The sequence below is a fragment of the Suncus etruscus genome, chromosome 8 (genome assembly GCF_024139225.1).
Source record: "Suncus etruscus isolate mSunEtr1 chromosome 8, mSunEtr1.pri.cur, whole genome shotgun sequence".
NCBI lineage: Eukaryota > Metazoa > Chordata > Mammalia > Eulipotyphla > Soricidae > Suncus > Suncus etruscus.
In genome coordinates, this window is record NC_064855.1 from 117,063,924 (window position 1) to 117,085,885 (window position 21,962).

General features: G+C 39.2%; 1 protein-coding gene across 2 annotated transcripts in view; it reads right to left on the bottom strand.

The window, feature by feature from the left end:
* The window catches only part of FGF14 (fibroblast growth factor 14), a 583,803-nt gene that overhangs the window by 160,122 nt on the left and 401,719 nt on the right, over window positions 1-21,962 (bottom strand). Inside the window, exon 1 of one of the 2 annotated variants that reach the window (XM_049778632.1) lies at window positions 7,120-7,551. The exons of the other annotated variant lie outside the window; for it this stretch is intronic. Coding sequence (XP_049634589.1) covers window positions 7,120-7,312 — 193 coding nt within the window. The 5' untranslated portion in view covers window positions 7,313-7,551. Of the gene's footprint in view, window positions 1-7,119; window positions 7,552-21,962 lie in introns of those variants that run through there. 2 annotated transcript variants of the gene reach the window in all.

A 21,962-nucleotide genomic window follows, 5' to 3' on the forward strand; every position in this document is an offset into this window, starting at 1 on the left:
AAATCAGTAAAAGAGGTAAACAATCATACATAACCATCACCACAAAAATAAGAAGTGTCTAAAATAAGCAATTTAGAAATAATAATAAAAGACTTAATACAAATGCATTGTACATTAATGTAAGCGTTTCAAATGAATCTTTTTCAGAGCTTAAAGCCAATACTGGGACTCATATGTATATATATACTAAGACTCATATATATGAACATATGTATATATATTGGAACTCATATATATGTATATATAAACATATATATAAACATATATATAAAGAGAGGAGATGTCCATATTTTGTCACAGTTAAGCCTTCAAAAATACCTAAAGTTACAATCCTAGGTCAAAAATGAATTGGTAAAATAGGCTACTTATTTTTCCTGTCTGTCCCCAAAGTCCAAAAAATGTATCTATTACTGAAAAACCTTCTTTAACATCTAAAATTTAAAATTATTAATCATAAACTTTTACATTTATCAACAGAAATAGATGTTCCATATCTACTATGCTCCTTGTGGTAAAATGTTGTTCATTAATAATGAGTTTACAATGCCATGCCATTAGGAGTTGAAATTGTGTAAACCTAGTGAAGACAATCAATGAGTTAAGCAAAGACAGATTTGTTGTTATTTTTGGGTGTGTGGGCATGCTCTACAGTGCTCAGGATTTACTCCTGGCTCTGTGCTCAGAAATCCTTCCTGGAAGGCCTGGGGGACCATACGGTATGCTGGGAATTGAACCTGAATTAGCTGCATGCAAGACAAATGCCCTACTTGCTTTGCTATCAATCCAGCCCCCAGATTTGTTTTTGAATTTGTAAAATCTGTGCCTCAGTTTCCTAATGCAATAAAATAAGATAATGCAACTAATTGAGATAATGCAATAAAAGATGAAGCAACTGAGAATGGGATGTGGTTAAAAGTAAGAGGCTCTGAACTTAGTCCCGTAAACTTAAGCTTTAACTTCAACTCCACCATGCTAAGTTATATGAGTTTGAAAAAATTATTTAACATGTTGATTTCGTATTCCTAAAATAAATTAATATTATGTATTTCTCCATTAGCAGGCAATTTAGAGTTTAGATAGATGGGTAATACAATTAGCCTACAACACAGATCTGTTGGAGGGTAAAATTGTTCTCAGAGGCTTGTACTGCATTATATTGATAGCCATGAAACTCATTCATAAGTATCCAGTCCATTGTGTGTTGTGATGTTGAACACATGGGATTTTTTTTTTTCATTTATTCAGCAACTACTTGTGGAATGTTCTAGTCCAGACACTGACTTTTATATGATTATCTCCCATTATCATGCCTCATTGTTCTCTCTTAAGTCTGATATCAAAGAATTGGAAAAATACATAAGGTGAAATAAATATTTCACAAAACATTTCATAAAATATAGCTTTATGAAGTGAGAAAGAAGTCCTAAAATGCTACTTTAATGTATTTTGAATCCTACTACCACTCCCCCCTACTCTTTTCTCCCTTGTAGATAACAGTAAGTCCTGCCACACTCACGTGATCTGGGTTTTATGAAAATATATTGAAATCCTTATAGAGAAAGATACTGAATTAACTGTTTTTTGGTCAACACAGTGGAAGCCACACCCTCTCCATGACATCTAACCTGTTGGATATTTTTATAATTATAATTATTGCCTTTAAAAAAGCTCAACCATTTAGTAGTTAAATCACAAATAATCAAAATAATATGTATAATTTGTATTATCTAAATACCATGATTCATTTTGGCAAAAGTCACCCACCATTTGCTAATATGAAGTATACCTATAAAGTAACCTATATTTCTGAAGAATACTAGTAAGATTACATCCATATTTCTCTTTTAATGTTTAGCAATATTTTCAATTTAGCAAAAAATTTAGCAAAAATGAAGATATAATTTTACATAGAAGAAAAGGTATTTCATATCTAGCTGAAATTAACAATCTATGTAAATTCCACTCAATCGGAGTCTAACGGAACTCAATGCCAAGCATCTTACTCAATATTAAGTTCATGTTGCCTGATGTGCTCTGTGATCTTATGTTTTACTTGCTGCTTCTTCTTTATGACTTATATCAAATGTGAAATCTTGACAACAGAACAAATTACACACAGACATAAGACTTAAGAGGGATATTTCTCCCATAACCTGGGGTTTTCCTTTCTTTCTGCTTCCCTAAATAAAGTCTCTATAAATTCTGAATGTGGAAGACATGAGAGTTAGTTCAACCTTTAATATCTATAACACAGTTGTTGTTGACCAATAGAACAATATCATCAGAAAATCTGACTTCTCCCTTAACATCTGGTGAATAGCCCTTGTTTTTCAAATTCACCATTTCCATTTAGAAATGTCCTAGCTTGATCAAATTAACCAAAATTAACAAAAACAAGAGTACCAAAAGAAATCACAATCCTGACCTTTATTTTAGTTTTTTACTGCTGCACCACCACAGATTTTATATTTGTATTTTTAAATTAATATCTTTATTTAAGCATCATGATTACAAACATGTTTGTAGTTGGGTCTCAGTTATAAAAAATAAAGAACACCCCCCTTTACCATTGCAACATTCCCACCACCAATGTGCCCCCTGACCTTTAAAAATACTGAGAAATATATACACTTCTAAAGCAAAGAAGGATTATGTTTGGGGTGAGAGCTACTCTTTTTTTTTTTTTAGGACTTCAAAGTAAGCAGGTGGTCTTGGCACCCCAGGCCCCAGATGTGTTTGGAGTGGAAGCACAGAGAGTGGTGGGTGCTCCTTTGAAGTCTCTTGACTACTGATTGTTTTCTGCCAGGGGACACTTAGTCTTTCCACAGAATCTGGCTAGCAGGAGCTCCCTGTCCTTAGGCTAACAGTTCCAGAGTCTCACTGGAGCTAAACTCTTCGTTTATATCAGATTAGATACATTTATGCAATTTATATCACCAAATAGCTTAAGAACACGTTTTAAAAAGCTCATTTTTCATGTCTTGTTTCCTATGACACTCCGTGATTTATTTAGGTGAAATGTGTTAGCAAGAAACTCTCACAACTGATTAAAACATACATGATAAATGATGCCCTGGCTTGTGTGACAGTTGGCCCCTCAAAGTCGAATTAAAAAGGAGTATATTAAGTCACACCTGGTAGGCTATCATCCTCTAGAGGGATTTGGTTCTTCTCTGAATTTAAAATTAAAACATAAAACTTCGGAGATCACTTGTAGGAATAAATATCCATCACAATCATGGTATTATCTTAACTTTCCATTTTTAAGTTCCCAGTAGTTTACAAATTGTTGGTTTCCTTTTGCTTTCCTCCTTATTTAGTCTAATTAGTATTTTTAACATATATATTTTTTTATAAATTAACTAAGCCCCAAACTGAAGCTGGCTATATACCTCCATATTTAGGAATAAGTTCCAAATTTATTTTGGAATAAATTCTCCAAAACTTCTCCAAAAGCCATTCTCCAAAGCTTCTGAGATAAATTGTTTATATTGATTTGTGGAAACTTAACATACATTAAATTTTACAGGGATATTTCTAATTTTCTTGTGTTGTCTTGCCTCTTTGACCTTCCTTATTTAACCCTAATTAACTCAAGGTCATAAAGAAGTACATGAGGCATGACAGATTTGAGAGCCGATATACAATGCAGAAGACAGATTCTGCTACTAACTACAGTCTTCTGAATCTGTGTGCCAAATTAATCAGAATCAAGAATAAACAACAGCAGCAAGGAACACCACAGGAAAGATTGTTTTCACTTCCCAGCAATTAAGAAGGACTTCTCAGAAAAAGGCATTTCTCCAAAATAAGAAATAGAAGCAAGCTCAACAGGTGATGAAAGAAAATAGAACAAAATACAAACAAAACTAAAGAGATTTCTATTCACGTGGCTAATTTGTGAAATGCCAGGGGGTTATGGAGATTAGGAGAAGATGCATCTGGAAAGGTCAGGTCACACCACCAATGATGATCTTGCAGAATTTTATCCTTTGAAAGAGCAACTCAGTCCTTTAGGGAAGCCACCTAGGGAGCCTAGATTGTTAAGTAAATATAAGACAAGTTCACCACATTAAGGGAAAATAACCCTAAAGATTGACCTTACCCTATATCCCAAACAAATATGTCATTTTAGCAATGTCAAATGGCCAAATGTTCTTCTATTTACAAAAATAATGGCTATGTTGTTATTAGATGTCAACATGTACACTTGAAACCCAAATAGACCCTGATTCCAAACAATTTTACTTCAAGTGTCTACACCTCTTTTTGCTTCTTCCAGTCAGCTAAGACTTATTTCCACTCAGGGGCTCTTCAGCGCAGAGCTCTTGTCATGTTAGCCCACCCTGTCTATTTGCTCTAATTAAATGCCTCTCCCTGCCCCCCTCCATGCTTCTACCTTTCTCTAGCTCAGCTTCTTTGTGCTTTATAGAACTCTGAGTTTTGTATTTTTTGCTGATGTATTCCTCTCCATATGAAGTCCTTCTCTAGCCCCCGTATTTGTATGCTCCATGATGGAAGCAATTTCATCTATTCCTGTTGCTGCTATCCAAATCACATCTGGAAGAGTAGCTCACACATCATAAACTTAAGAACTATCAACCAGGCAAAACCCTGACAAGTACAAAGAAATATAAAAATGCCATGCCTAAAATTGCACCTTTAAATTAACTTCTTACATTCATAACATTTTTCCCAGTGGGCAGTGCAATGCAGAGAATATTCATTGAAAAGGTAAATATGTCTACAAATATTTTCAAAGAGAACATTAAGTTAAATAATCTAATACTTGCACATATATGGCTGTAATGATACAGATTCATTGAGGCATACATCAATCGGTAAATTGCTTAAAGCAATTTTTATTTTGCATGTAATCACTTATAGTAATAAATTTATGTCTGCTACTCATGAGCTATTTTGATTTTTCTCTCCATGGAGGAATACAATTTCTTATAAATAAGAACCATAAGGAGAATAAAATAAAAATTTCTAATTAAATATCTATTTCCCATACATAAATAATATAGTAGAAAAATTTACCATAAATAAATATTTGTTATAGGCATGCTTCTAATTTCAAACTCATGAATACCAAAAGAGCAGTCAGGGTGTAAGATGGTGAAATAAATGGTCAGTAACCTTATCTATCTTTCTATGTCTAGAAAAAAATTAAAATTAAAATTTTAATTCAAAGTTAAAATTCAGGGGTATATAAAAACACCCTATGACCTAATAATATAGAACATTGATCACACATATTCATCAAAAATTCTCCTGAGTATATATTTCAAGAATACATAAAATAAGTTGTCTTTGTCAATCACATGAAATACTCATGATCATTGCTTTAATCAAATGGTAATTCTGAGCACAACCTGTTGAAAACCAAGTTCTCAAAGATAATAGGAAGAAATAAGGGGAGAGGTAAAACACATCAGGTCCTGGTAGTGTGACCCATCATGAATCTGTAACATTAATAACATTAACCTCATAATGCCAAAATGTGTTGGATAAGGACTTAGGCTAAAGTGGAAAATGAAAATCCATTTTTCTTAAGGACTTTCAAATAGTCTAGTATCCACCATTGACTCTAAATACTTCCTACAGAAGTTCCTTCTGTTATACTTTGATATGCTCTTTGCTTTGTATAATTTCCACACTGATTTTTTCCCCAGGTGCGTTACTCTTATGCTTGAGTCTCAGAGCCAGTAATCACCAATTTTTAGCAAAGACGATGAATAATGTCCCTTCCAAGTATTTAGCCTTAACCTAATTTGAAGAAAGCATGAAAATTTTGGGTCCTAACTCAGTATGCGATGTGAACGTGTGCATACACACACACACACACACACACACACACACACACACAGTTACACGCACACATACACACACATTTGGACGGTGCATCTCTTGTCTGCCACAACAGAGTATCAGAAGCAAATACAGTGTATTTTGGACACCCAAAATACAATGTGCTGGGCAAACACATACTCCTATGAATGTGGATTTATTCTTCCAGGTTTCCTGCCAAGCCCTCTTGGTGATGAAAAGCAAAACCACCCTCCAGCCTTCCTCTCAGGGAACAGGCCACATGCTCTCAAAGCCAACACCGGGCACCTGGATCTTGGGATCCAAGAACAAAGGCCTCTGGGTTTGTGGTTTTCTCAGACCCCGGCATTCTGAAGGCAGCAGAGGAAGGTCATTGTGGGCACGAGTAAAAATTCACTAGCCCACTGTGCCTCTGTGGCGACCATTCTTGTCATTTATAAAGACTCACTGTCTGCTTTGGTAGGTCACCAATCCCTACAGCAAAACCCACCCATAACAGGATTATACTCCTGAACAAGTCTCCAGTCAAGCCTCCTTTTCCCTCGTTCTCTGTATCCCCCTTTTTCATCTCGAGAGATGTCCCCCAAAAGCTTGGAGAGCTAGGTATCTCTCCAGCAAATCTCAGTTGGAATTAGATCTCAGAAAGCAGACCCCCTCCCCACACACACCTTACATCCTCGGAGGCAAGGGAGAAGTGGGGAATGAACCCGCTTCCACCAGGTCTGGGGACCTAGGAGAAATCTGGGGTCACCAGAGAAGGAGATGTACAGACACCCAGACCTTCCCGCTCTCTCCTACCAGGATGGGTGCAGCCGTGCGCCCCGGGGTGCTGCGCGAAACAGAGCTTTGAACCATTTATCTCTGGAGGGGACTCAGAGGGTTGAGGTTGGGAAGCCGAGACCCCCACCCCGGAGTGGGAAAGCGGTTTTCTGGAGAGAACTCAGCTTGGCGCAGGAGGCTTGGTGAGCCAGAGGCAGCCCAGGAGGGGAGGCGCGGGCCAACTTGCAGCCTCCTGGCGGGGTGGAGTGGAGTTTGCGGTGGCTACAGGTTGCCAGAAGGCCGGACTTGAGTCCCGCGGGTTCACACTCTTAGGGGGATTCAGCGGGGGATCAAGCGAGAAATAGGAATGGGGGTGAAGGTGGGCTGAGAAGAAGGGAGGAAAGAAGGAAGCAGGGGCAACCTGGATGTGGGCCCAAATGTAGGTCAGGGAAACGGGGACCAGGGAGTCAGGGAGTCAGTCTGGGGTACGCACGGGGGCCAACCGGTGGGTGACCCTCCCAGACAGACCTTGGCGCCGCAACCTGCGCTTCTTGAGGCCGAAGATGCGCACTTTGGAGAAAATATCCACCAGGTTACCGTTGCAGAGTCCCCGGTTCTTGCTGGGGCTGCTTCGCCTCCTGCTGGCCGACGGCCGGTCCCAGTGTTGCTCCCGCGCCTGGCGCTTCTGGCGGATCAAGCCACTGGCTATCGCCGCAGCCATGGTGACCCCGAAGCGGGTCCGAGCGCCGGCGTGGCCCGAGGTCCGCGGAGCTGGGGAGCGCGCGCGGGAGAGCGAAGTCGGGTTCAGGAGCCGGAGGCCCAGGGGGTGCTGGCCGCTGCCTCTAGGGCTCCTCGGACCGATCAGTCCCTCCTAGGACCCATCATCGCCTCCCCCAAGCGCTGGACCCGGCGCGCAAAAGCGCCCAGGGCGCAATTGGCACAGTCTGGCCACCTGAAGTCGGGGCCGCCCGGGACTCGGGGTGCCTCTGGTAGCCGCCACCGTCTCCACCGTCTCTGGGGTCTTCGTGCCCTGCCCTCCTGGTTTCCTCCAGGCCAAGAGTTTGGAGTGGAATGGAGTGGAGTGGAGCGCGGATCCGTACGGGGCGCACCAGGCAGGACTCAGCGCCCCGCAAGCGCTGTCCCCCGGCCCGAGCCGCTGTCACCGCTGCTGTCGCCGCTGCCTCCCGCTCTCTCTCTCTCTGGTGCAGCCGCTGATTGTCAAGTGCTGGAGAAATCAGCATCTGGAGACAGCTACATGCTCCCCCCAGTTCGCTCCTCCAAGCGCCTCGATCCCACCCTACACACACCCCCTCCCCGGAGCCCCTCTTGGGTCTGTCTCTCTTCCTCGGAGAAGCAAACCAGAGCTGGATGTTGGGAATAGGGATGAATAAGAAGGAAGAGTGCGTAAATAAACCGCGGGAGGTGGGGCGCACAGAGGTTGTCCCCCTTCCCCAAAAGCGGGAGAAATTGGAGCGAGGTGCGTGGTGCGCCTTTCCCTCCGAGGAGGCGGGCGGGCGAGTTCCCCCAGGCGAGCAAGGTTTAGCCGAGGCTTCTGGCGCTCGAGGAGTCTCTGTGTTCAGGGAAACTCAGCTGTTGTCCAGCTGTCGTCGGTCGCAGGAGGACCCTCGGTGGCTTCTTTCTCTCCCCGCTAATCCCTTTACGCCCCCCCCCCAATCCTGGAAGGCGGAGGGGAAAGGAGGGCACAGGGGTGGGGAGGGTCGGTCTTGGGCAGGGAGGCGCCTCGGAGCCCCACTGAGTCCTAAGAAACTTGCTGAACACTCCTCTCCCCCTCTCCCTCACTCTCTCCCTCTCTTCCTTTTCCTCTTTCTTTCCCTCTCTCCCTCCCCTTCTCTCTCTTTCTCTCCCCTCTCTCCCTCCGCTCTCTCCCTCACTCCCTTCTCTCCTCCCTCTCTTTCTCTCTCTCCCTCCCTTCCCAAATATGCACCCCAGGAAGAGCAGGGGAGGGGCAGCTGTGGCTGCTTCAAACAACAGCTGGGCAAGGGGAGACGCCAGAGAAATATTAAAGCTGGAAGGAACAACCGTATTCAGGTGACAACAGGAAGCAGCCAGACTCTGTCTGCTTTGGCCAGAGAAACACTCTCTTCCACTCTCTTCTCTCCTTTTTCTCTCTTATCTCTTTTCCTCTCCTCTCTTTTCTCTCTTTCTCTTCCATGTTCCTCTTCTCTCTGTCCTTCTCTCTCTTTTTCTCTCTCTCTCCCCTCCGTGCCTCCCTCTCCCTCTCTTTTTCTCTCTCCCTCCTAGCCTCTCTCTTTCAAGCCCAATGAGCTGTATCTGAAATTCCAGTGCCTCTTCCTACTAGCTCCTCTTCTGAATTTCCCTGTCTGGGGCTGCCTTGCAGTGTCCTGGAGGACTGAAGAGAGAAAGAGAATGAACTCTTCAAGAGAAGCTCTTCGTGCTTGGATAGAGGCAGAGCAGGTTTCTAGGAGACACTTGGAGTGACAGAAGCCAGAGTCATTCCTTTCGTCTCCCCTGGATGCTGGTTTGCTTATCAGTCTAGGAAAGGAAAAGCCAGCACCGCCCAGAGGAGAGACTTTGCTTGCCACCTGGTGAAGGATGGAGAAGAGCTGCCCTGGGTATCAGGGACTTGCAGCCAGTACTAATCCGGTGCCTGTTTTAGAGCAGGAGACAGGAAGGCACACTAGACAAGTGTCCCCAGGAGCAGTTGGAAGCAGCACTCTCTTCCCTTTGTCTCAGCAATAGGCAGGAAAATGCTACAAATATTGGCAACTTGGCAAGTGCGAGAAGTTCAGTCAAAAGCTGATTTCAAGGCAGCCCTGCTCCTCCTGCAACTTCTAGAAATCCCATCCGCAGTCTTTTGGAGAAAGGGATGCTAGCTCTGCTGAATTAACTGTTCTCCCTCAGTATCTATAACCAAGTTTCCTCAGGGCAAGAGAATCCTCTGAGAAGAGCATGCAAATTTGGGTTTCATGCAGAGATCCTTGGCTTTAGGCTGACAATAAAAACGTTTAATAGTGAGGGACCTATACTCTGTAAATGTATTCTCCACCTACTGTTGTAGGCTGTATCTAATTTTTTAAGTCTACTATTAGTAAGACATCTGGGAAGAAGTGGTGTTGCCAGAAAAATCCAGTGCCTACTCACTTATGATTTATTATAAGTGAATACAAAGAATGTGTTGACTGTTTATTATTTATTTTCTGGGATCTTGTTTATCCATATTTTTGAGTATGTTGCACTGATATACTTCTGCTTCAAAAATGAAGGCCATCTGCAGAGAAGGGTATTTCTAATGAAAACCTATTAGGGGTCAGAGAGATAGCAGGGAGGTAAGGCGTTTGCCTTTCATGCAGAAGGTCATTGGTTCGAACCCTTGCATCCCATATGGTCCCCTGAGCCAGCCTGCCAAGAGCAATTTCTGAGCATGGAGCCAGGAGTAACCCCTGAACGCTCCCGGGTGTGACCCATAAACCAAAATAAAAGAGAAAAAAAGAAAAACTATTAACTTATGTATTTTTAAATCCTATTTAAAATTATGTGCATTATATATACACACACAACACAGAGTGTCTACTCCCACTTTCCACTTGGACATTTAGAAACACTGCAACTGAAATTTCCAGATAAATTTCTAATTAAACAAGCACATTTATCTAACATTTTTCATAGACTTTTCTATAAGAAAAAAAAAGAAGAAGTTGGGGTCTGGAAGGACAGTATCACAGATAGGATGTTTGCCTTATATGCAGCAGACCTAGATTCAATCCCCATTATCCCATTAGCCCCCAAGCCTTACCAGGAGTGATTCCTGAGTGCAGAGCCAGAAGTAACCTCTGATCACCACCAGACGTGGCCCCAAAACACACAAACAGAAAAGAAATGTTGGCTTTAGCGATCCTCTTAACTATAGTACAACTCTCAACAGCAACAAAGCCTAATGTCTCAGTGTTTTTGTCTTTAAAATATGTGACTACTACAATCATATGAACAGAGTGAGATGTTGCTGCCGCTTGATTGTTTTCCTTATATCTTCCAATACTGCAGCCTTTCCAACCAGTTCCTGGAACTGGATGGTTAAGGAGAAGGCTGGCTGCTTCAGACTCATCTTCAGCTACCTCCTAACGTGGATGCGATTCAGCACCATGGACAGAGCCTTCCCTAGTTAGGTTTCAGATTCAGCACCAGAGACAAATTCTGGGTCCGTCCCCTTCTCTCCGGCTCTTCCTATGGTGCCAGATGTTGTAATAAATCCCTAAAGTGGGAGGGGAGCAGGCTGTGAGTCCCTGATATACTCCTCCCTGAAAAGCAGTTTCCCACCCACCCCCCAAAAAAGTGGGAAGGAAATTAATCCTCACAGCTTCCACTAACATTCATAATACATATACTTTGGAGCATGAAGCCCTTTAATTTTCTGATAACGGAGAAATACTCTTCCTGGGGTTTCCAGACCCTGAAACTGAGCCTGCAACCGTGTATCTCAACGCCTGAATTTAAATGGTAATTTATTTTTAAAAATACGTGAAGAAGCCTTTTTCTTTTCCTGTGGCTTCCTGTTTTTAGGGGCATTTGGCGGGGACAGCAATGAAATCAACGTGCATTTTCCTCTAAACCTCAAACGCTGTTTAGTTGTTTACAGATGAAGGTAAGTGAACGAAAACGCAAGAGAGCCATCTGCTGTCTTAAGCTGTGATTTAAAAAAAAAAAAGGCATGTGCAGAAGTGAGGAGGAAAAGCCTTTCGGGTGAACACAATTCCATACCTTCAAGTAATTCCCAGAATAGCTTCTCACTCCAGGGTAACTCTCAGAGAAGAGCTCCTTCACCCTTTAAGTTATAGAAACAGATATTGAAATGCTTAAAGAATTGCATAGCTACAGTGACGTCAGATGCAACTACTAAGAACTGGAGACTCTGAAAGCTCCTCCTCGAAGATAGGCTCCTTTCATTTCTTTGTCTTCTAAATTTTACCTTAGGCACTCACGATTTACGATATAGTTAGCAGTAGCATATCATGCACCAACACAACCAAGCACCACACTCTTTTGCAGCGTCCAATTTTGGACACTTTTTCCTCCACCATTGGTCAAGTGCCCACACCTATCCTAAGACTCCTCACTTCCCGTTTCCTCCCCAATCATAAGCTTCATCTGCCTGATTATGTGATAACCTACAAGAGGTGTTTTTTTTTTCTTGTTTTATTTTATTTGGTTCTTGGGCCCTAACTGGCAGTTCTCAGGGATTACTCTGGCTCTGTGCTCAGAAATCACTTCTGACAGGCTCAGGCGCCATAATGGGATGCCGGAGATCCTGCATGGAAAGCAAATACCCTACTTGCTGTACTATCTCTCAGACCCCAGGAAATCATTTTAATCTTACCCTGTCTCAATTTCTTCATCTTTACATTTGAGAAGAGAAGATAGTTTCCCCCATAGCTCATGCAAGATTAGATTTAGTAAAACAAAGATAAACATCCTTCCTAGTATCATGTCCAGAATATCAAAGTGCTCAAATTTGAAGGTCACTTTCATTATTTTCTCAGTTACTCAATTTTACCATCTTGTGAATTCTGTTGCTATTTTCATGTTCCTTTCAATAGAAAAAATATGTCTTCTCATATTATTTCCTTAAGTTCTAAATGGCTTTATGATGATTATCATGTAAAAAGTTTAAAAATATTTCAGTGATGAGTTAAAGCACTTTGTGTATGGCTTTAGTGAAATCCAAATCTTAAATTTGTAATAGACAAAATCTGAGAATGTAGCTCTAAAAGATCATTTTCTCACTCATTGAAGACATAGAATATAAACAGTTTGTTCTTTGCAAAGAGGAGAGAGTTCTAAAACTGTAAAGTATGATGAAAACAATTGAGCACTAAAAGTGAATTATCTGACAATATTCTTTTGGGGGGGGTTTGGGCCACACCCGGCAGTGCTCAGGGATCACTCCTGGCTGTCTGCTCAGAAATAGCTCCTGACAGGCACGGGGGACCATTTGGGACACCGGAATTCGAACCAACCACCTTTGGTCCTGGATCGGCTGCTTGCAAGGCAAACGCCGCTGTGCTATCTCTCCAAGCCTTGACAATATTCTTGTGATTGCAGTATTTCTGAACACCCCCCATGATCCTTCTGGCTTCGTCCCTGAAATTCTGTGTATGTTTTCTCTGCTTCAAGCATTTACACTGCTCTTTTCAAATAACTCACTTGTTGATATAGCAAAATTCCTAACTGGAATAAGGTTAGTCAGCTTGATTGCATGGCCCTGAGAATTAATTCCAAAAGTCTCAGTCTTTGAAAATCAAGACTTTTAACATCTTATTTCAAATATTCTCTTTAATAAAATTTGCTAAAATTAATTAAGTTGCTGTAAGGATTTAAGGAGATATATTGACTAGAAACAGAGCAGTATTTGTCACATCATGGGTATTTCATGAAAGTTACAGGTAATTTCTAAAGTCTTCATCATTCAGTCATTTATTTAACAATCCAGTCCTAGATTGCCAAATGAATATCTCTAAAAGATTTTATTCACCAGGCATTTTTTGCCAATCTTCCCTGTCCCTGGAATGACAGTTACATTACTCTTATTACTATGAGCAAAAATAATGTTTTGGGGGGATTGGGCCACACCCCATAATGCTCAGGGGTTCCTCCTGGCTATGCACTCAGAAATCACTCCTGGCTTGGGGACCAAACATGAGACTCCGGGGGATAGAACTGCAGTTCATCCTAGGCTAGCGCTTGCAAGGCAGACAGACACCTTATCACTTGCTCCACCACTTGGGTCCCAATATTTTTAATATTTACATTTTTCTTAGTATTTATTATGCAATTTTCCAAACAGATATTATCTATTCATTTGATATTAAAATATATCTCAATGAAACTTCTCCACTACTTCTACTGAGACTTGGTACCACTATTTTGACTAATGCATGATGCATTTAAATGGTTCCATGGAATCCATTCTTGTGCTTTGGTAAGCCTTAAGCTGTGTTAAACTTTGACAGTGTTTGAAGTTATAAATGCAAGAATATAATGACCTTAGTCAAAATCGCACACAGAAGGTAAAGTCTTTAAGGGGCTAACAATGCCCCAGATAGTTTCTATTCACAATGGTCTTCATTTGTTCTCTGACATCCCTTTTACTTATCTTAATTCACCATTTCCCACAAACCACATGGTACTTTCTAGGAGAAAACAGTTATACTTACCCTCCATCCTACTTTCAGATCCTTCCATTTTTTTGTCACATATGATTTCCTCTACTGAAATTTTCTTTTGCTAATCTATTTTAAATTGTGACAACCCCCCACAAAAACACATTATTTTTAAAGTTTTATCATCCTTTCTTATAGTTCTACAGAGTAATTAACACTTAAAATAATTCAATGTATTTCCTTGTATATGTGAAATGTCTATTCCCTTTAAGAATAAGTGTCTGGGAGATATTACAAACATTAAGAATCGTGCCCTGCATGCAAATCATGCATGAGACCAATTTGTAGCAACACAGGGTTTTCTGAGCATCTCAGGATATGTAGCTGTGGGGTTTACCAAGCACTTCTGTGTTGTCTCCAGCAGGCTCAGGAAATAATATGGGATGCAGGAGCTAAACCCTGTTTGGTCACATGTAAAGAAAATGTCCTCTTTGTTATGCTATCATTCTGGCCCCTGACACTGCAGGGTTTTAAGCAATACTGTATCCTTGGCCCTAGCATAATTGGAACACTGATCTGTTTGGGCACTTAAGAGCACCACCTGGGATTTCTCTCCAAATAAGTTTATGAGGAAATGATTTTGTTTCCTGTTTCCTTTGTCATGTGTTCAGTTAAAACAATACCAGATAAAGTAGTTTCTCAATAAATAGTTGTTTAATGAAATAGTTATCAAGTTATATACATAGATAGACAATTAATGAAGTAGTTATGAAATTAGGTACATAGATAGACAGTTAATACTAGATAAAGTGAACAAAAATGTTCTTAGCCCAATATGCAACATTGAATTAAACATGGTGTTTAATATTTTTAAGCTTCAAGACAGCTAAAATTCTATTTGGATCACATATTATCTCAACCCAGTAAATATAATTATACAAATAGTACTTTAGTCTGTCTTTGATGACTTAGGACTAAGCTTATATATATATATATAACTTCAGTTCTGAGATTCCAACAGTAATAGCCTTTAAAGTTATTGAATTTGGAGTAATTCTGTTGGAAATCAACCTTCTAACAAAAAAAAAACCACCAAAGTTTGGATAAAAACTGGAAAATAATAGTTTAGGTGTTAGAATAAGAAAGATTACAGACTTGTACCCAGAAAAGAATGGAGTAGCAGAAAAGAATAAAATAGGTGGAAAATAGAAAACAGCCATAAAAATGGAAAAGCACCAAATAAAAATAGAATCTATTAGATGTAGAGAATAATATGGAACAAAGAACACAATAGGAAGCTTTTATATTTTAAGGGTGTTGGATGATTGGCTATATGAAATACCATCCTCCATCTTTCAAGGACTTATTGAATGTGGATGGAGTGGCAAACTCTCCTCCAAGTCTCTGTCAATGACAATGGCTAAGTGTTTAAATGTTGATGCCTGAGTGGAGAAATTCTATTGTATTGAATCAATAGCCTGCCTGTGAGGCACCCCCCATAGCTTTATGTGTGTTTGTGTGTTCTCATGTGTTTGTTTGTCCCATTCTCTGCAATAGTTCAATTTGTTGGGAACAGTGTGGCAGGACTCCCAATAACATTCCATCTGATTGGCAAAAACTATCCTTAGGATCTCAGAGAATCCTTCTCTCCTCACTCTATCCACATACTCTATATTTTTCTTCCTTGATTTTTATGATGTCCCTGGAAAACACCCTTCACATGTATTACATTGAATTAATGATTACTGATATAAATGTGTGTATATGTGTATGTTGAATGTTATACTTGAAAGTACATACAAAATTCTGGGAACATTATCATTTCCAATTTCCAATTCCATTTTTTTACTCATTTTAATAACAGCAAAGAAGAAATACTAAAAGGACTTAGAAGACATTTAAAATAATTAAAAGTACTACTTATCTTCTTGTTATAATTTGTCCAAAATATTCATCTGTAATAGTATTATTAACCTTTATTTTAGAGCCATATGTTATTCTAAATGAATACTAACAGTTTAAATTAGATTATTGAAGGAGTTATTGTCCTAATGTCATACAGTCCTGTTAATTTTACTGGATCTATTTTTCCAAGTAGGCAACAGATTTTATCTAATAAAAAAGCCTGGAAGGAAATTTAATGTTGCTTAATATTTTGATTCAATAAAGAAAAAGTGGAAACTATTGCTACCAAAAACTTATGAACATTCTTCCTTATAGAACCAATTCCAGATTGATTCTAGCAGATGGCTTTGCTTTACAAATCTAGTATATTTTTTAATTTGACTACTATCTTGGAAACAATATTCTCAGTAGCTTCCAGTTTTTTCTCTGCATAAGGGGTCCTCAAACTTTTTAAACATGGAGCCAGTTCATTCTCCCTAAGATCTTGGAGGGCCAGACAATAGTTTTAAAAAAAAATATGAACAAATTACTGTGCATAATGCACATATTTTATTTTAAAGTTAAAAAAAACAAATAAAATAAAAATAAAATAAGAACAAATAAAATATTGAAAATGATAAACAAATAAAATTAAATCAACAAATTTACCAGTATTTCAATGGGAACTATAGGCCTGCTTTTGGCAAACTGTAATTTGAGAACACTTGCCTGAGACTGAGAGAAGGAGTCAAGAGACAGAGAGGAGGGGAGTCAGAGTGTATGGCCCATATCCCACATATATGCACTGTGGGCCCAGCACAAGTTGACTGCTAAGGCAGCACAGGCAGCAGTGGCAAAAACACCTGGATGATCAGAAAAATGGATTCTGGGTCACACGTGAACCATGGGCTATAGTTTGAGGACCCTACTCTACATTAAAGAGAAAATGAAAGTGCGTCTCAGAAGCTAACAAGCTAGTATAGTGAGCAGAGAACTTGCCTACATGAAGCTGACCACATTTGATTCCCATCACCTTGTGTGGTTCCTGAGCAGAGCCAGGAGTGATCCCTAAGCACAGAACCAGGAGTAAGACTTGAGCACAATGAGTGTGACCCAATAAAAACCAAAATAATAAGACGTGCCTTTCAGAGCTTAGCTTATCGACTTCATCATTATTTACTTAAAGTCAGTAATGAGAGGTGATGATATCAACTGTGTTGATCTATTTATTTTTTATTAAATATCAATGATTTCAACTGAGGCATCATAGCTCACAACAGCTGTACTTCCTCTACTGTTTCAAGACCCAGCGTCTCTTCCCCAATATTATTAATTGTAAATGAGGTCTCAGTAGATTCGTTTTTTATTCAAAATGTACATTTTTACATTTACCAATGTAAAAATGTGCTGTTTGATTTCTCCCAAGTTGACAAATCAAAGTTCACTTATAATCTCTCTGCAAAGATCCCAGTGATATAATCTTATTTAAATGGAAAACTGCAGTTTATTCCTACCCAATAATTATAAAAACTGCCACTTTTGTTGCAATGTGCTATTCTAAAGTAACAATGTTATTAGCACTTAAGATATATGCGCACATTTAAAAAATGCAGTTGGACACATAAGATGCCAAAATATGTAACTAAATTCCTGTGATGAGGGTGCTATTTCCCTATCAGTGATGATATGCAGCAGCATTCACTAATAATTTCCAGAGGAAAATGACTTAAAAATCACCCAATTCAATGATTTCAGAATTCAACCTGAACTAAAACTATATCTCATCCTTTTTTTTTTTTTTTTTTGGTTTTTTGGGCCACACCCGTTTGATGCTCAGGGGTTACTTCTGGCTAAGCACTCAGAAATTGCCCCTGGCTTGGGGAGACCATATGGGACGTCAAGGGATCGAACCGCGGTTGCCATCTTTCCTTGGCTAGCGCTTGCAAGGCAAGACACCTTACCTCTAGCTCCACCTCGCCGGCCCCTATCTCATCCAATTTTTAAGATGCCCAATTAACATGATCATCACAATGTGCATAGAGTTTGTACACAAAGCAAAGTGGCTACCATGGTTTCCTCTTAATGGGAGATAAAGGTAAGGTCCAGAGGTGTTTGCTAATTCTTGAACTGACCTGGCTGTGAAGTGGAGGAAGCAAATGGGAAGCTCTTGCTTTTTCAATCACACTCTCTTTTCTGGCCTTCAGTGCTTTGACAGGAAATTCGTTAGAGCACCCAACCTACTAAGGGACACTTAGGATGTGCAGATTCTTAAAAGGTTCTTTATGGATTTAAGATAATCTGTTATTTTTCAGAGTCTGTACTGCAGAAACAAAGCTCTCTCTTTCTGAGTGTGTGTGTGTTTTCTGATGGTATGTAAAAGGTTTTCCTCTGATTTGTAAAAAAATAATGAATAAACTGTCCAATGCAAGTAGAGAAGCCACAATCATAGAGTGAGTCAAGAAGGAAGAAATAAGGACAGAGCATTCACGAAAACATCTTCAGGTTAGAAACATAATACTGGGGGAGGAGGATAAATAGAAGCTAATAAATAAAAATCACTTCTACCTTCAAACATTGCAGTATATTTTTCTAGTTCAAAAAATAAATCATCTCACTTGAAAATTCAAATTTGGGACAGAGTTTAGTAGCTGAAAACACCATAGGGAGGAGCTGGAGAGATAATACAGTGCTTAAGGCATTTGCCTTCTAGATGGCTGACCCGAGTTGGATCCTAGCATTCTCTATAGTTCCTTGAGTCCAGCCAGGAGTGACCCCTGAGCACAAAACTAGAAAGTCAGCCCAGAGCATATCCAGATGTAGCCCAATATGCAAGAGAAAAGAAGAGAAAGATAAATCTGTAAAAGACAGAATTGTGGTCAAAGCCAGTGAGTATATGAAAGACCATACTTTAGCTATCTAACCTTGAAACTCATGAGCTCTACAAGCCTGTAACCACTTCTCCCAAGCCTGTAACCACTCTATTTAACCCAGAAAGCACATCCTTTTAAGTCAGAACGTCCATACATATTCCAAGCTCTGCAACCAAGCCCTACCTCAGTTACAAAGGCTTTGAGGAGTTAAGTTGAACACCACAGCCTTAGTGTTCAAGAAAGTTTCTATTAGCCTTGATTTTTATTTTTGAATCTACTCCTAAGAGATGTATATGAAAGTAACTTCCAAGTGCAATGCAATTATAAAGTGTTTGAAATCAATGCCATGTTCTTGACCTGTCCTTATTTCAAGCCCTAAGAATGGAAAAATCCAATTCAAGAAATTATTCCTCTGAGCTCTTCTCAGTAATATACTGTAAAAATGTCTATTGATTTTTTTTGAAAAACAACTACAGGCTTAAGTTTCTTGAAACAGCACAAATGTGTTCTCTTTCAGCTCTGGACATTTCAAAGGGCCATTAATCTCAGTGGATTCAAGTCAGGATGTGTGTGAGCTAACTCTTTACTTCTGGAAGCACAAAGGAAAGAATTTTCTTTCATTTTAGAATCTTCTAGAGTCCTACTTCATTCCATGTCCCAGGTTTTTTCCTTGCATTTTTAAATTTTGTACTTCCGTAGTAAGATCTACCACTAAGTTTTACATTCATAACTTTCTCCTACAGGAGCATTTTGGGATTGCAAATTTGGGCCCACTTTAATCTTTATGTCCAAAAGTCTTTTATCACCTCCAAAGTCAACTGACATAGTCACTAGTTGTATGAATCAAAACCTGAACATCCTCATCAACACTAAAATAAGGCCTCTGATTACATTTATTTCATGTATTAAAAGACTAATATACCCAGTCTGTATTTAAAATACTTTTGATAGAAAGTGTAGGGCAGAGTACCAGGCCACTCTCTAATGTGCTTAATATTTTCCAATTATTGTTTCCAGCTAAAGAAATTGTAGGAGAATAAATCATACCCTCAACATCCAATTCTCCTAAAAGCAAAATTATGTACTGATCATTCCATTACTCCTAAAAGCATAAATAAGTCTGTGTAGAGATAGACATTCTTATTGACAGAGATAATCATGAAGAGATGTTTAAATAAGCTCTAACTCATTAATTTAGTCATGCAAACAAAAAGGTTCAGAAATTTGCTTCTTTGGTTTGTCCTTCATACATTTATTGATACTTTGTCTAAAAGCCCTGGAAATCATTTTAAACATTTACTAGGCTATATATATATGATGTACAAGAAATTAGATATGCCTTTCTATTGCTAATCTCTGATATCATATTGCTATTAGGTGGGCAAAAATAATAAAAGGGTAAAAGAAGGTGAGTGGGCGATCTCATAAAAATGTCATCACAACATATAGCCTTTAACAGTAACTCATCCAATCTTTACCATTATGGAGAAGACAAACGTCCAATCAAAATGGCACTTTTTATAATAAATTTGGATTAAATGCTTTTTCTGCATCTACATGCTATGTCAACATTTGGAAACAAATTGACTATACCAAAATCAGAAGAAATTCTGGCCTATGCACACAATAGAATATTACTGGCTATTAGATGAAACCATACATTTAAATTTCAGTCAGATGAATCTAGAGAACAACATACTAAGTAAAGTTAGTCAGGAGAGGGACAGGTACAAAATAATCTCTCTCAGATATGGAATAGAAAAAAACAGTAAGAAAATAACAAATATAAATATCCAAAGGCAACGGACACTTTAGAAGGAAGTGGTCGTCAGATGGAAGCCTACCAGGAGAGGTAGAGGGACAGGGAAAACAGAGGACACTGAGACAGAGGTGGAGGGAGTAGGCACTCTGATGAAGAAAATGGTGCTGGATTGTTTTATCCAGAAAAAAACTACCATTAACAACGTTGTAAATCATGGTTCCTAAAAGAAAAGCATTTAAATAATAGTTTTGTTTGTTTGTTTTGATTTTGGGCCACACTCAGTGATGCTCAGGGTTTACTCCTGGCTATGTGCTCAGAAATTGTTCCTGGCTCGGGGAACCATATGGGATGCTGGGGATCGAACCACAGTTCGTCCTGAGTCAGCTGCATGCAAGGCAAACGCCCTACCACTGCGCCATTGCTCTGGCCCCTAAATAATAGTTTTTAACGGAGTGTCTTAGTCTCTAAAAATGTGTTGTTTTAAAATGCAGCTTTGATCTGATGGGATATCAGATCAAACACTATGAAGGCCTGTTTCCAAACCCCCATTGCTTTTCTCCCAAATCACAATTATGTTTTCATAGGCTAGGTCTCTCTTCTACCACTGAATTTCTTACGACATTAATGTTTGCATATCAGAGGAAAACAGTTGTATGAAATTTTCAAATGCTATGGACATAACCATGTTTTTCCTTTAGGGTCATGTGAGAATGCATTTCTGTGCTCACAAATCCAGAAATTATTTAATTAATTTCTTGAGTTTAGAACATCGGTTTTGTGAAGTCAGGGATCATTTAACCAAGTTGAATAAAATGAAAACGAGGCATGTGATGTTCCGCAAGGTGAGAATGAGGAGTCTAAGGCTAGAACGAGATAAAGAAAATAGATCCCAAGCCCCTCAACTATATTTCTATTTGTCCATAGCTGTAGAGATATCAGTTCATTACTGTTTCTCTTTGGAAATTTAGACTAGTTCTTTAGATAAAAATTTGCCTTACTTATAGATTTGGCACTAACTACAAGTGAAAGTACTGTTAAGTTCAAAATTTTCAAGGAAAACAAAACTATTTCCTTGAGTTTGAGGCGGACAGAGAATTGTAAGAAAAGGGATAACTTGAAGCAGAACACCATGCTGAGTTGTAAGAAAATTTTAGAATTCAGCCTCTATATCTCTCTTTGTTCATTCATTCTTTTATTTTGCCCATGATATTTTCTTCCCTTCTCCTTTCTTTAGGCCATGAGAAACACTTAAAACTGCTTTCCAAAGGAAAGACTACTCAGTGGTCACAAAAAGTCACTGATTGTCAATAAAAAATAAATGTTATTCTACTTTGTAGGCTTTTAGATCAAAAGAAGATAAATGAATATATATATAGGTATATGATTATAAAGAATAAATACGTAAGTATTTAGATACATAGGTATAGGTTTCAAATTTGAAAGAGAACGACTTCCCTATAAGTCTCTCCCCAAAGGACAGGAATAAAATGTATAAACAGAATTAGCTTTTCCACAATACTCACTCAATTGAATAGTCATACTCACAGACTCAGTGCTTATCTCCCCATGAAATAGGCTAAATGCTCGTCTTAATTATGTTACTATTTCTAGCATGGCAAGATTCATTCATTAAATTCATTCATACCTAGGGTCGCTATTCAATAGAGAGTCATAACACAGTATTTCTCTCTTCATTCTTGGCATTGTGCTACCAGTCTT